We start from the raw sequence: 14,816 nt of genomic DNA, 5'->3' as shown, positions 1-14,816 counted from the left end.
TATTATGTATTATTTTGTTATAATTTACAGATGGTATACGAGTGTCAGGTAACTTTGAAAATATTTTTATATTAATTATATTGTTTTGATATCTTTATCATTGTATTGTTTTGTTTCACAGGTGGTAGATGAATATCGATCGACTGATAATTATTTTTGGTAAATGTTAGGTTTAATTAAATAAATTCTCTAAAAGATGTTGAATCTAATTATTGTATTCATCTTTATTATTTAAACAAATATCATATTTAGTGTAATATTTGAACTCAATAAAGTAAGTTACATGTGCGAGGCGCGTACACCTAAACTAGTAAATTAAAATGATGGAAATAATTACGTAGAAGCTTCTTCTTTTTTTTTTTCCAAAGACTTCACTGACATCCTTTCAAACGCGTGGATGATCATCACTACCAATCTTTTGCCTCGAAATTTCATCATTTAATATGAATTCAACGGTCTGCCTTCGCTCCCCTATTTTCTGTCTTTGCTATGGCTATCCTTTTTACATCTCCATCATTTTCTATCCCTAACGTGGTGTTCATCCATTAGTAGAATAATCTTTACACTAATCATGATTACCTAATTGAAAAAGTAAATTAATAATTTAGTTTCATGTCAAATTTTATAACTTTATGCGTGAAAAAATATTTTACAATCAGATTACTATAAGTAATTATATTAAGCATGAGTTATTGATTTGAAATAAAAAATGATTTGCAGTTCCTAATATATTATAATCCCTTAGTTTTATTTTAATTGGTCCCTATACTAAAATAATTGTTTCAAATATAATCTCTTAGTTTGAATTGTTTCAATTTATGAAATTAAGAAAATTTTATTATATTTTTGGTTTCTATTCTTAGCATTAAATAACTATAAAATATACAAATAATAGTCAAATTTAAAATCCAAAAATATGATTAATAAGATTAATCTGATTTAAAAATATTCAATTAAAATATGCTAAAATATAGGTCAAGTAAAATAAAAATGAACGAGTATATGCGCAGGTTACGCTTAGGTCAAGTAAAATAAAAATGAACGAGTATATGCACAGGTTACACTTGACAAAATCATAATTGTTTCAATTATAATCCCTTAGTTTGAATTGTTTCAATTTATGAAATTAAGAAAATTTAATTATATTTTTTCTTTCTATTCTTAGCATTAAATAACTATAAAATATATAAATAATAGTCAAATTTAAAAATATAATTAATAAGGTTAATTTGATTAAAAAAATATTTAATTAAAATATGCTAAAATATAGGTCAAGTAAAATAAAAATAAATGAGTATATATGCAGGTTATGCTTAGATCAAGTAAAATAAAAATGAACGTGTATATGCGCGGGTTATACTTGACAAAATCATTAAAGTTTGACTACTCATAAATTGCCATATATAAGAAATATAAAATGAATAGAAGTCTACTATATTACAACAATATGAAATGGACTTTCTTGTCCCTCTATCCTCTTCCTTAATCACTTTGCCAAAGAATACAAAAACCATCCAACAAAAGCCATCTTTTCTAGTCTTATATAATAATCAAAAAATAACAATCACTACAATTATTTAATTCTTCTATATTTCATCCTACACCCCATTATTCGTCTTCAATATTACTACTACTTTCATATTTTTATTCATCATTAACAACAAAGTTTATTCATGGATTTTTTCAACAAAGCAAAAGCTGTAAAATTAAAAAGTCATCTGGATAAGTACTTAGTAGCTGATGATGATCAAGAAAATATTAGACAAAGTCGAAATGGCTCATCAAGAAAAGCACGCTGGATCGTTGAAGTTGTCGATGACGACGTCGAAAACAGACATTTAATTCGACTGAAAAGTGTCTCCGGCAAGTATTTGACGGCTTCTGATGAACCATTTCTACTTGGCATGACCGGAAGAAAGGTAAGTCTAATTATCGTAATTATATTGTCAGTTATGATACTTTTATTTACTTAATTATATTTTCAATATGTTTCCTCGAACAAAACTAGGTTGTGATGATTATGAATTATGATGATCACAAGGGTTTTCATAATTGAATATGTTTATGGAGTAAAAGCTATAGTATTATGTATATTAAATTGAGTCATTTATTTTAATTGTTGTTATTATTAGTATTATATATATAGTTGAATTTTCTCAACATAAGGGAAAAAAATAATTCAGTAATAAAGGGGTTTAAAATTACATTAGGTCACATCTTCTAATGGATTTTTATTTTCCTTCTTAAATCTCATTACATGAAGTTCTGAATTCACTACTGGTTGTATATAGCCATATGATTTTTCGGAGAAGAATATAATAATGAATAACAGTGAGACTAGACCCAGGATCTCACTTGTTCTTGTATTATGATTGATTGTGTAATTATTTTATCAAAAGTTTTAAATTATTGAAAAGTGTATTTATTTATTTATTTAATTATGTTATCAACAGGTACTTCAGACTTTGCCAGAAAAAATAAAGGACGAAAGAATTGAGTGGGAACCAATAAGAGATGGATTTCAAGTAAAATTAAGGGGTTTTGGAGGAAAATATTTACGTGCAAATGGAGGGACACCTCCATGGAGAAATAAAGTAACACATGATAATCCTTATACTGGTAGCACACAAAATTGGATTTTGTGGAACGTTGAACCTATCGACGTACCAGAAAATGAATCGTTGACGGATTATTTAACGATGGTTTCGAGTTTTTCATCGGTTTCTGATGAACTTTCAAGCTTGGATTTGGGTTCTCCAGTGTCTGTACATTCAAGTTTTTCTTTCTCACCAAGGACGATGACTAAGGTATGTTTCTTAATTATGTCAACTTAAGATTTTCTTTTTATTATTTGTCATTAGTCTTATTGCTTTGAGTGTATCTTTTAAGATTTGGAAAAGTTATGATGATATTCACTAATTATGGTTAGAATTGAACAGGTTATAATAATATTGTGTATTGTTGAGAGTCAATTTGATTAATTTATAAAATTAAATTGAATTGGATTGTTTAAATATACTTATAATTATAACAATAACTATTTAAAAAATCATACCAAAAGTGCTACAAATAAGACTTCTTTCCATGTCAATTTGATTTTTTTAAAAAAAAATGTTTTTTTCAATTTGTTTCTTTTCATGTCAATTTGATTCATTAAAGAAAAATATGACAAGTAATTTAAAAGGAATGAAATATAAATTAGCTAACTTTCATAAATACTCATTATTTATTGCCTAGTAGGCAAAGTGTCCATTTTATTGTCATACGTGCCGGGGCACGTAACCATTGCTTCTAGTGCCTCTAGTACGAAGACAATATTTCTCTAATAAAAACTGGCCACCAATAGCTCGGGCCCAACTTTTTAAATTTATTTTAGTTATTATGATTTATAATATTTTTTAAAAATATATAATAATTTTTTAATAGATATTTAAATTATTAATTATTGTAATTTATAATATTATTTATATAATTTTTCAATAATATACATCGCTCTCGTTGCTTAAATTTTTGTGATATTGATAGTCAATTATATTTTTTAAATAATTTAAGTTTTACATTAGACGAATATAATAATTAGTCATGATGCTTAGATGAACATAATAATTAATTATGAGTGATATAGTAAAGTTAGGCGTCTTAATGATTCACAACAACCAATTAGAAGTGATATAGTAAAATTACTATAAAAAATATATGTGAATTTTTTTAATTAACTTATCATTTTATATCTATTTTATCTTTTTCATCAATTATTATTAATTGACACAATGCTTAAATTGTCATAATAATTAATTAGGAGTGACATAGTAAAATCACGACTAAAACAACGCAACAGACACGTCTAATTAGAACTGATATAACAAAATTAATATACAAAAATACTTCAACAACAACAATAACATACCCAGTGTATTCCCACCTAATTGGAATATACAAAAATACTTGCGGAAAAAAGCATTAAATGAGTTTCATATAAAATGTCAAGTAAATTTAACATTAAATATTATTAATTTTTTAATACTTAGATGACTTTATAATAATTTTTTAATAATTAATTATAGAAAAGATAATAAAATTACGAAGGAAGCAGCTGATGAAGCAGACAGGAGAAGCAGTCACGTTGACGGAGAGGTCCCTGCTTCTCCCACGCCATTCCATCTTATAAGATAAGACTAGGTGGCTTAGTCGTGCTACGCATGGGCCCAATATTAATACTTAAAAATTTCATGATATGTGTAATTTTAGTATTTAATTAAAACTTTCATTTATTTAGTTGATGATAATTTAAGTTTTTAATATGACACCTATAAGATTTCGAAAGCCAATGAAATATTTTATGCTTTAAAATTTTTTAGTTGTTAATTATTGTGATTAATATTTTTTTATATTTTTTTAAATATATAACAAATTAATTATTTTTTAGATATTTTAAGTTATTAACTATGACAATTTATAGCACTTTTTTATGTAATTTATAAATAATATTTTTTTGAATATATAACAGATTAATTATTTTTTTAGATATTTTAAGTCGTTAACTATTGTAATTTATAATACCTTTTTGACATTATAATTTACTATTTTAAGTTGTTAACTAATTTATATTACTTTCCATGTTCTAATTTGTGTGACCTTGATAGCCAATTATATTTTAAAAATAATTTAAGTTTTAATTTATTATGATTTATAATAATTTTTCTTCTATTTCAATTTAAGCGACATTGATATAATTTTAATGTCAATCAAATACCACGATTGAAGCAGCAAAGTAGACATGTATTAAATGATTCATAATAACTAATTAGAAGTGATGTTATAAAAATACTTATGAAAAAAGTCTAAGTAGACCTCATATAAAAGGTCAAATTAATTAAAAATATTATTGAGGTAATTTATTATTTTATGTCTATTTTATCTTTTTAATTAAATATTATTAATTTTTTAATATTTAGATGATCTCTAATAATTAATTAGGGATGATATAGTAAAATCACGGAGAAAATAGGTAGGTGACAAGCCGACATGTCGACGGAGTGGTATAGGAGAATATACTTTTAAATATTAGATAATAATTAATTAGGAATGATATAGTAAAATCATGAAGCAAGCAGACAAGCAGCTTCACTACCTCTTATTATATCGGAGAATATATATATACGTAACAAATATGGTGTATATAATGAAAATAAAAACTCTAGATTTTCTTAATCAACTTAAAAAAAATAATAACATAATCAGAAAATCTCACAAATGAATGCGGGAGGGAAGAGGGCGGAGGCACAAACCTAAACCTTGTAGATATAAAAATGTTATTTTCAAAAAAAAACGTTCTACTCAAATCAATTTACAAAAAACAAAATTAAAAAAACTCTTACCATATTTCCGTCTCTTAAACTCTAAACATTTTAATTGGTATATAACTATATATTGGATTCTTTACTTTTATTAGAAAACTGTTTAATTCCTTTGGCACAAACTCGTAACCAAGTCCATAATTAGGTCATTATTGCAACTTATACACATCAAACAATTGAGTTGCGTAAATTTACATCATATAGAATTCATTAAAGGTAAATCTCAATATCATTTTCTTCGGTTTAATATATAAATTTTTGTATTGTGTCATAAGTAGGTACTATTTGAAGACATTAACTTTTATTCTTTCCAATCTTTTTTATAACTAGAGATAGTCTTCTAGAAAAAGTAAAACTAGTCAAAGACCTCATTAAAAAGGTGATTCCGGAAAAAAGAATAATTAATACATTTTTGAGTTTTGAAAAGTCATTCTTTTTGAATCATAAAATTAAACAATGTCGACAATTTATTAATATTGAATCAAAAGAGTAAGAATTTAAGAGAAAATAACGAACTTAGAATTTAAATCCAAAAACTTTCAATTAAAAATGAAGACCTCATTCATCAACCCCCACTCCAATTGATTCTAATAATTAACATTACTAGCATGTGGTTTTGTGTTTAGTGCTGGCTCTTGGATTTGTTGGCTAAATGGGAATGAATTATTAGTTTGGGCAAATGAATACTTCTTCGTAGGAGTTATGTTTCATGTCCATACTCCATAATTAAGTGGAAGTAGTAGTCTTCACTACGTAACAACTACTAACAAACAAGAAAGTTGAGAGAAAGAGGTAAATAAAGGATATAATTGTGATTGCTTCCTCAACTAGTTAAGTAAATATCACCATTTTAGTGTATTGAACAAGTCACTTTTTTTTTTTTACTCTTTTAAAGTAAAGTTAATAGAGAGTTTGAATTGTTTATACAAGACCATATACCAATGGAGTTATAAAGATTTAAGAGTCTTAGATTTAGAAGTTGATTTAGCTATGCTATTAGGGAAAAAAATATTTTTGATAATAGCGGAATCAAAAGTGAGAAAAGTACGATCTCTCCAAAATTGTTTTTCTAATGGTATCTCAAACATAAATTGTTATTGTAAGATTAGAGAATTTTTTATTTTTTTTAAAAAAAAAGAAAAATAATTAGTGAACGACAAACTATAACTCTCTAGAGTAATTTTTCAAAAGATACTTTTGCTAAAAAAGTTAAGCATATTTTAAAATTTTGCCCAAATTAACTATTAACTTGAATGGTGAGTCCTATAGCCTATAGCTTGTTCTGTTAAGCCTTTGGGTAATATTTGGATAAGATCCATTTTTCCCCGCTTTTGCATTTCTTTGTTTTGAGCTCTTTTCTTTTTTTATATTTTGTCAGATTTTTTCATCTATTAGAATTTGGTTTAATATTATCATCCTATTAACCAAAAAAAAAAAAAAGTTGTTTTAAAAAAATATATTTGAAAAAGAAAATGTGGAGGAGATTACAAAATTGACCTCCTTTTGGTTATTGCCTCATCATTTCTGATCTACATTTGAGAAGCCTTAGGCTGATGGAATAAAGAATATTCATAGCAGACACTACTTTTGTATGATACTTCCTCAATTTAAAAACAGAATGATCTACTTTAACTTGACATAAAGTTTACAAAAATAAAGAAGATTTTTTAATCTTATGACTTTAAATTAAAGTAGTATCAAATATATGAAAATGCCCTTTAATCTTGTAGTCATAAACATGTCATGTGGAAAGTTGAAATTAAAGTATTGAAAAAAAAAAGTGTCATTGTAAGCCATTTTTTTTAAAGAAAAAAAAGGCTATTGTAGGTCAATTCGTTTTTAATAGGAGGGAGTAATTGATTACCCTCCTTTTTCCTTTTTCCACAAACTAACAACCTATGTTCCAATGATTCTACTAGAATAATCAGATAGATAAATCAACATGAGTTCCAGTAGGATGATTGTAATCTCTTTGTTTATCATTAGAGATTTGGAAACATTGCATCTATGTAAAAATCATATATAATTTGTAAATTTGAATTAATCTGGTATCAAACATCAAATATAATAAAAGTAAATAAACAAAAAGATAGGTATCATACTTCCTCCGTCTTCTTTTGTTTAGTCTTCTTTTGTTTAGTCATGTTGACTTGACAGATCTTTTAACAAGACTTTAATTACAAGAACATTTTACTAAGTTAATTTTAGGAGAAATAACAGAAACGACACTTCAAATTAAATTATTTTCATAAAAATGATCGTGAAATTTAAATTTCACTTTCTAACCATTTCAATTTGTTGGTTTGTTATGTACCTTTTCTACACACCTTCTATACAAGTTCTAGCATATCTTATACATATAAATATTCTATATGAAAATTATATAGTTTTAATACACAATGTATACAATAAGAGTATATTTTTGTACACGTTTTATACAATAATTATATAATTTTCATACAATTGCTATATATTTTATACATATACATATTTGATAGAACTATACAATTTTTATACATATATCTTATATAGATACATATTCTATTTAGCAATTATATTGTTTTAATATAATTTAATTATTATTTCTAAACAATAAAATAAAAGCAGAATATTTGCTCAGTTAAAAAATCTATAGCAAAAAAAATTTGAAATATTTTTAAAAGGGCCGAATTGCCCAAGTTGAATATTGTATCAATATTGTATACAAAATGTATCAGTATTGTATATGAACTGTATATAGATTATGTAGGCCAAAATGACTCAAATTAGGAAATGACTATAAAGCGAAAATGGTATATCCGACTGGTCACTTTTTGAAAAGTTTTCAAACTTGGGCTATTTATTTTAAAAAGTGTTATAGAGTATCTTTTTGCCTTAATTTTATTAATAATACTTTGAAACTCTAAATTTAACTATTACTCTTTATTTTATTATTTAATATTAAAAATAATATAAAAATACTAATAAAACACTCTTATTTTACAAAAATTGACAAATAAAATGCAACAGAAAGGAGTAGGTATCATCATAACAAATTGTAAAGCTACGTTTCTTCACGTTATATTAGATTGTAAACGTGCATTATAGATCAATATTTAGATCTAAAAATTACATAAATACACAATTTATATTTTTAATATTACAAAAAATTTTAACTCCCTAAACATATTAGGAAAAAATTATTATTTCCACCCTAAACTATACTCAAAAAGTCTAAAACACACCTAAAATATAGGAGTGACCTAATACACATTTAAACTACTTAAAAGTGAAATTTTCTACACTCTATAAAGCATTATACCACTTACATATGGTGTGGTATTTCACACGCGTCTGTCACATCAACGCCAAGTCAGCAGAATACGAAAAAAATAAAAAATTTAATATTTTCATATTTTTTTTAAAAAAAATTAAACATATGCTAACACACATACCTCTATTTTTTGATGGATTAATAGTTAACACACTCACATAAGGGGGACATGGAAGAGAATTGAGAGCCAAAAAGGGAGATTTGAGAAGAGAGTAACGTGAGAGAGACGGCCAATCGCGAGAGAGGATAAAATAGACGGTGAATTTGAGAAGGGAAAGGAGATTGTAGGTGAAAATGAGAACTACCAGTTGGAAAAAAGAAGAAGAAGTAAAAAGCCAGAATCTTGAGTGAGTAGAAATCTGATACTGAAAATTGGTTACAACATTCTTGATAAAGTCATTGTTGTTGGATTTGGGAGGTTTACGCAGGGCTTCGTCGGCGTCCGGCAACTCGTCAGAGTAAGAAGGAAGCATTTAATGAAGATTTTAATAAACAAGAAATGGTTGTAAAGTAAAGAAGAGAGGCGAAGGACAAGAAGGATAGAAAATTATTTTAGTAGTAGATCGACACACTCAACTTTTACTAATCGTGACTATACTACATGGGCATAATTTATTATTCAATAGATAATTTTAGAATCAATTATACAAAATGATATTAGGAAGCATTCTCGTCAAGTGTTTGATGAAGTGTGACGAAAGTTTTCAAAATTTGCCCGTTTAAATAACAAATTTAATTTAATTTTGTTAATGGTGAAATTGATATTGATTCGGTGAAGGTGGAGAATGGGGTGTGAAGAAATTGCTTATTTGATGGTAGAGATGGAGTTTGAGGGTGGGGGTGATGAAAAAGATGTGTTGGTTGGGGTGGGGTTGGATTTGGGGGTAGGGATGATGAAGAAGAAGATGTTTGGGGGTGGGGGAAGGGAATTTTTAATTTTTAATTATTTTTTTCATTTTTTTATTTAAACGCGTCTTTTTAAATTTAAATAATTATATTTTTTTCACGTCAGATTTAAGGGGTAAAAAATTTCACTTTTAAATAGTTTAGGTGTGTATTAAGTCACTCCAATAATTTAGGTGTGTCCTAGATTTTTCAAGTATAGTTTAAAATGAAAACAATAACTTTTCTCAATATATTACAAAAATTTAACATATACATAGAATATTCTGTATATATCAACTAAAAAAATAAAAAAAATATAATTACTTTCAAAAGAGTTGATATTTATGTTATTTATATTTTTAGATAACCACAAAAATTTTAAGTATTGCAAGTCAAACTTCAAACTAAAAGTCACGAGATAAATAGGGATGTCGATAAAGTTTATCCAAGAAAATTATACTTAATCTAACCACGTTCACATGATACTGTTTCTTTTTTAATTATTTCATTAAAATAAAATATACTTTATGTAAAAAGATTTAACATCAACTTTTTTTTCTTTAATTGCATATTTTTATAGTCATAAAAGACCGCTAATTTTAAAAGTATTTTCAACTTTGAGGAGCAGCTATCTCATCAAAAATACAGCTTTTGATAAGAATTTCAACTGTGGCCTTAGAATTAGGCACACTATTAAAATCTGTTCTGCTTTTTTTTTCAGAGAATTGATTTGAGGAGACATGAGTAGAAATTATTTTTTAAAAATAATTTTTTCATTGATTCACAGTTGAAAAAGCCTCAATTTCCAACTGTTTTTATTTTTAGAATAAAACGTTTAAGTTAGAATAAATTTTGTTAATACCAAATATGGGTTCAATCTATTTATAGTAGACAATTCTGTTATGCAAATTTACTATTTTTGCAGCCCCGCTAGTTTTACTCTTAACATTCATATTATTTTATTTTAGAACTTTTTTTATTTTTTGGAATAAAAAATTTAAATAATTACACTACCAAATATAGCTCAATCTATTCTATTAATCTATTCAAATAGATTTTTTGATAGAGCAATTTACTATTTTTGCAACCCTCACCAATCAGTTAAATACAAAAAGAAAAAGGATAAAAACTATAATTATCTTCTCAAGTAACTTAACCGAATAAGGAAAGTATATACTACTTATTTCTTTTCTATTCCTTAACGAGATCCAATTTTGACCACGTCTAAAAATAGGAAAAAAATAAAAAAGACTTCACTCGGTTAAATCCAGAAAAAAGGGGGAAAAAATCTCACGTGTCAAACATTTAACGCGGTTATCTTAAAGCGTGTCGCCCATCATAAACATTGCTGTCGTCCACCATACTTCAATAAAAAAAAAATTCTACAACATTACTATATAAAAGTCCTCTCAATTACTAGAGGTTCATGTCTTGTTTGCTTTTGTCAAGAGCTGTTTAATAAAAATTCTCTCCGTTATCAGAATTTATCATAATTTCATTCATATTTGTTGCTTGTTTTTGGATAGACAACTTGTATAACAAAAACATCAGCAATGGAGTTATTCCACAAAGCAAAAGCTGTTCGTTTACAAAGCCACCATGACAAGTACTTAACAGCTGAGGAAGACGAAGAATCCGTAACACAAGATCGTAACGGAGCATCAAAAAATGCAAAATGGACAGTCGAGTTCGTGCCAAAAACTGATAACGTTATTCGTTTAAAGAGTTGTTATGGAAAATATTTAACTGCATCAAATCAGCCATTTCTTCTTGGTATGACTGGTAGGAAAGTGCTTCAGACGATTCCAGCTAGACTTGATTCATCCATCGAATGGGAACCTATTAGGGAAGGGCAACAAGTTAAGTTGAGAACAAGATATGGACAGTTTTTGAGAGGGAATGGTGGACTTCCCCCGTGGAGAAATTCTGTTACGCATGATATTCCTCAGAGGACTAAGACACAAGATTGGGTGCTTTGGGATATTCATGTTGTTGAAATATTGCCTCATTCGAATGGTGTTCCTGCAGCGCCTGCGGTGGAGTTGGGGAGGAGTTCAGATTCGTTTGCTTCTGAATCTGGTTCTCCTACTACTGGGTCCTCAAAATCTCTCAGCTTTTCTAGACAAGAGGTACTACTTCAATTTTCCAATTTTTGATCTTTAAAATGATATATAGATTTTGCAGTTTTTTATTATTTTTTGGGGGGTTGTTGGGGTTACAAGGTGTGGGTATGAAAGTTCAGCTAATCAACCAAACGAGCTAATAAGATTTCCGGCAGAATGTTCGTATTTGCACCTTAGGAGGTATCTTAATTTTATGCTTCCACTATATTTTGGAACGCACTTGATGTTGACTCTGAGGGTTCTTTGGATCCTAATCTGGGATAAAAATTGGTATTACATTTATCCCATGTTTGGTTAGGGATGTCAACGAGGTGGGGGTGGGGCGGGCAGGTTTAGACATGTGCAGAGCGGAGCGGGGCAGGTTTAGTTTGGTTATGAGTTTTAGCTAATATTGTAAGAAATCTTGCTATTAGCTATCACGCGTTAGATGTGGGATAGCTAATAATCCTGGAATTATTAGTCCCCGGTGTGTGGCCGAATCTAGTTCAATTGTGCAAATTATTTCAGGAAAAAAGTTTAAATTTATCCCTCTAATTCCAGCTGTGATTTAAAATTGCTCCATTACAGGTGATTTCTTATATTAATGTCATATTATAGGATATGTGTATATTTCACCCTTTTGGCTTATGGACCATGGTTATTATTATCCGTTTAAAATTTTGGTGTTTGAGTGAGCTACTTTTAACACATGCTGCAGGACATAAATAGAAGTGTTGGTGAATCTGTTAGTTTGAGATGTGAATTTGATGATTATTATGATGAGGTACTCAATTATCTCTCCCCTTTTTTTCCCGCTTTTGGCAGTCAAGTGATTCTTTGGTTAATTCGCCGCCTAAGATGGGAGACGGAAGGCTTATATATTATCACATGACGGATGAATTTGGAGAAGTTGAAGAGGGAACAGAGGGACTTTGCATAACTTTCAAGGGAAATAGTGTTGAGGATCTAAGGAAGAGATTGGAAGAGGAAACGGGGCTTGAAGATATTACTGTGTGTACTAAGAGTCCTCTGAACGGGAAGCTTTATCCTCTCCGCTTGCAGCTTCCTCCCAACAATGCAAATATGAATGTTATTATTTTGCCATCTTCATCAAAAGGTGACACTTTTACTCTTCTGCTTGTATTGAACTTGGTTTCATTTCGTGGAAGTATGATTTTTTTAGCTTGGTGTTTCTGTTTGAGCATTTTGTTCAACTTGAGCTATAATGTTTATATCAATCAAAATAACTTGAGGTTCTTTTACATGGAGTCTGTAGTGTGACTAATGAAGAAAGATTTATCACCATTGCTATTGTGCGGTATTTAGCAAAGTCACTGATGTCTCATTGAGTTGTTCATGCCTCTATTCTTGAATAAAAGCATCAGCCCTTGATTTCCTTCTAACCAACGGTGCATAGACAATTAAGGAACTTACTCAAAGCTTGTCTAAAGCTTACTTTGTTATATCAATTTGGCTGTCAATCGATGGCTTGAATGCTTAGTTTGAGAATATTGCTTGTGTTCTGTAGCCAACTGATAGTAACATTGATATTACTATCCAATCTCATCACTCACCCCGTTGCATAATTCGAGCAGTGTTGAATCCCATACACAGTGAAGTTAATCATAATGGTGACTCAGCCTTCTTTTTCCACTTCTTGTTGAATCTTTATTGCCTTTAGATGAATTACTTGTTGCTGGTGTTAACCTCTTGTTATGGTGTTTATCAGAGGCATTGTAGGCCAACTCGAGGAACACTACACGGATTGATGCAGTAGATGGATGTGTAGCTGGATATTTTTCAGAGTAAAAGATGGATTTCATCGTACATGGATGTGTAGCTGAATTTTTGTATCAGTAAAAGATGGAGACCGTTTAAAACGTATAGCTCCTTTATTATTATGCATTTGTATATAAGGTTTGTATATAAGGTTTTGAGTGCTGAGAAAGATGATAGTTACTGGAATATCTACTCTTTTGATGTTGATATCATCATACTATTCCACGAAATAATTGAAAATTGAAGGGACCTGCTGGCTCGAACACCTCTTGTTCTAAAACGCACATGAATTCGAATGCTATATTGAATGTGCGGTTATTTTGGTTCATTAGTCGGCAGGTCTCTTCAACTGTTTTTTTTTTCAAGGCAAGAAGTTTTCAATAGCATCTTATTCTTTGCAAGAGCATATAAATTTTTAGATTGGAGCAAGATCTTAAAACTATGGATCAAAAGTTTTGTAAATCCCAAGAAAAAAGAATTTACTAAACAACTGTCACAAAAAGAATAACCTTCAGCGTGGAGGTCTTACTTTTTATCGGAAAGGATTAAAAAATAAACGGAAAAGGAATAAATATACTCTCGAATTATGATAATAGTGTATATATATATTCTTCGTCATATTTTAGGAATAAATATGCCCCAATTATTAATGAAATATATGTATACGTCCCTCACGCTAACGGTAGGGGTATATGTGTACTCTATATACATATCATTTATAATAATTTAGGGATATATTTGTCCCTTTTTTATTTTAATTTTTTATCCCAAATAATTAATTCAAATCCACTACACGACACGGTCCCAATTAAAAATTCAAGAGACGCCTATCTACAGACGTGGTTTTCCCACCACACGATACAGTGATACCCACTACTATCAATTCCAAAAAAAAAAAACAAAATCATTAACCCATAACGCTCAAAACAACAACAAATAAATTGCACTTTTCACGTCTCAATTTTCAGTGAAATTTCGTTAGAAATACTACCCACCACCGACTAACATCACATAGCCACCGTCTCTGTCAATTCAGAAGCACCCCATCAGCGAACAATCGTCGAACCCCTAGCTCCGGCCACCTCCGATCCAATCTCACTCCCTTCAATCAGTAAACACCAACTAGCAGCAGCGATCAAACACTGTAATTTGATTTGGGTTCACGTTTAAGAGAAAAAACAAAGAAAGTATGGAATTGGAACCAGAAGTAGAGGTCGGATGAGTTGGTTTGAAATGGGGTTCGATTAATTTGTTGGGCCGAATAGTTGATTTAGTTAATTATTTGAGAATTTTTTTTTATTTTTAATCTATCATAATTTAGGTACATATATACCCCTACCACTTGTGTGAGGGACATATATATATCATTTTATTAATGTT

At 28.7% G+C, this 14,816-nt stretch overlaps 1 protein-coding gene across 2 annotated transcripts; it reads left to right on the top strand.

Moving 5' to 3' along the window:
* The first annotated feature begins 1,424 nt into the window (after window positions 1-1,424).
* Window positions 1,425-13,622, top strand: LOC107847556. Of its 2 annotated transcripts, XM_016691888.2 has the most exons (5): window positions 1,425-1,919; window positions 2,454-2,807; window positions 11,082-11,684; window positions 12,483-12,774; window positions 13,387-13,622. In XM_016691888.2, the coding sequence occupies exons 1-5, from the start codon at window positions 1,674-1,676 to the stop codon at window positions 13,395-13,397; spliced, it is 1,506 nt and encodes a 501-aa protein (XP_016547374.1). In that variant the 5' UTR covers window positions 1,425-1,673; the 3' UTR covers window positions 13,398-13,622. The 2 variants fall into 2 exon arrangements, with proteins under 2 accessions (XP_016547374.1, XP_047255580.1); XM_047399624.1 differs by lacking the exon at window positions 13,387-13,622 and having other exon boundaries at window positions 1,443-1,919; window positions 12,376-12,631.
* Window positions 13,623-14,816: the final 1,194 nt, after the last annotated feature.

The sequence above is a fragment of the Capsicum annuum genome, chromosome 11 (assembly GCF_002878395.1).
Source record: "Capsicum annuum cultivar UCD-10X-F1 chromosome 11, UCD10Xv1.1, whole genome shotgun sequence".
Taxonomy (NCBI): Eukaryota; Viridiplantae; Streptophyta; class Magnoliopsida; order Solanales; family Solanaceae; genus Capsicum; species Capsicum annuum.
Note: the sequence above shows the minus strand (reverse complement) of the source record. Positions and strands in the feature narration are given on the sequence as shown.

Coding starts and splice junctions, on each gene's coding strand:
- LOC107847556 (XM_016691888.2), top strand. CDS start 1,674: ATGGATTTTTTCAACAAAGCAAAAGCTGTAAAATTAAAAAGTCATCTG. Junction 1,920..2,453: donor TTGGCATGACCGGAAGAAAG/GTAAGTCTAATT, acceptor TGTTATCAACAG/GTACTTCAGACTTTGCCAGA. Junction 11,685..12,482: donor TCAGCTTTTCTAGACAAGAG/GTACTACTTCAA, acceptor CGCTTTTGGCAG/TCAAGTGATTCTTTGGTTAA.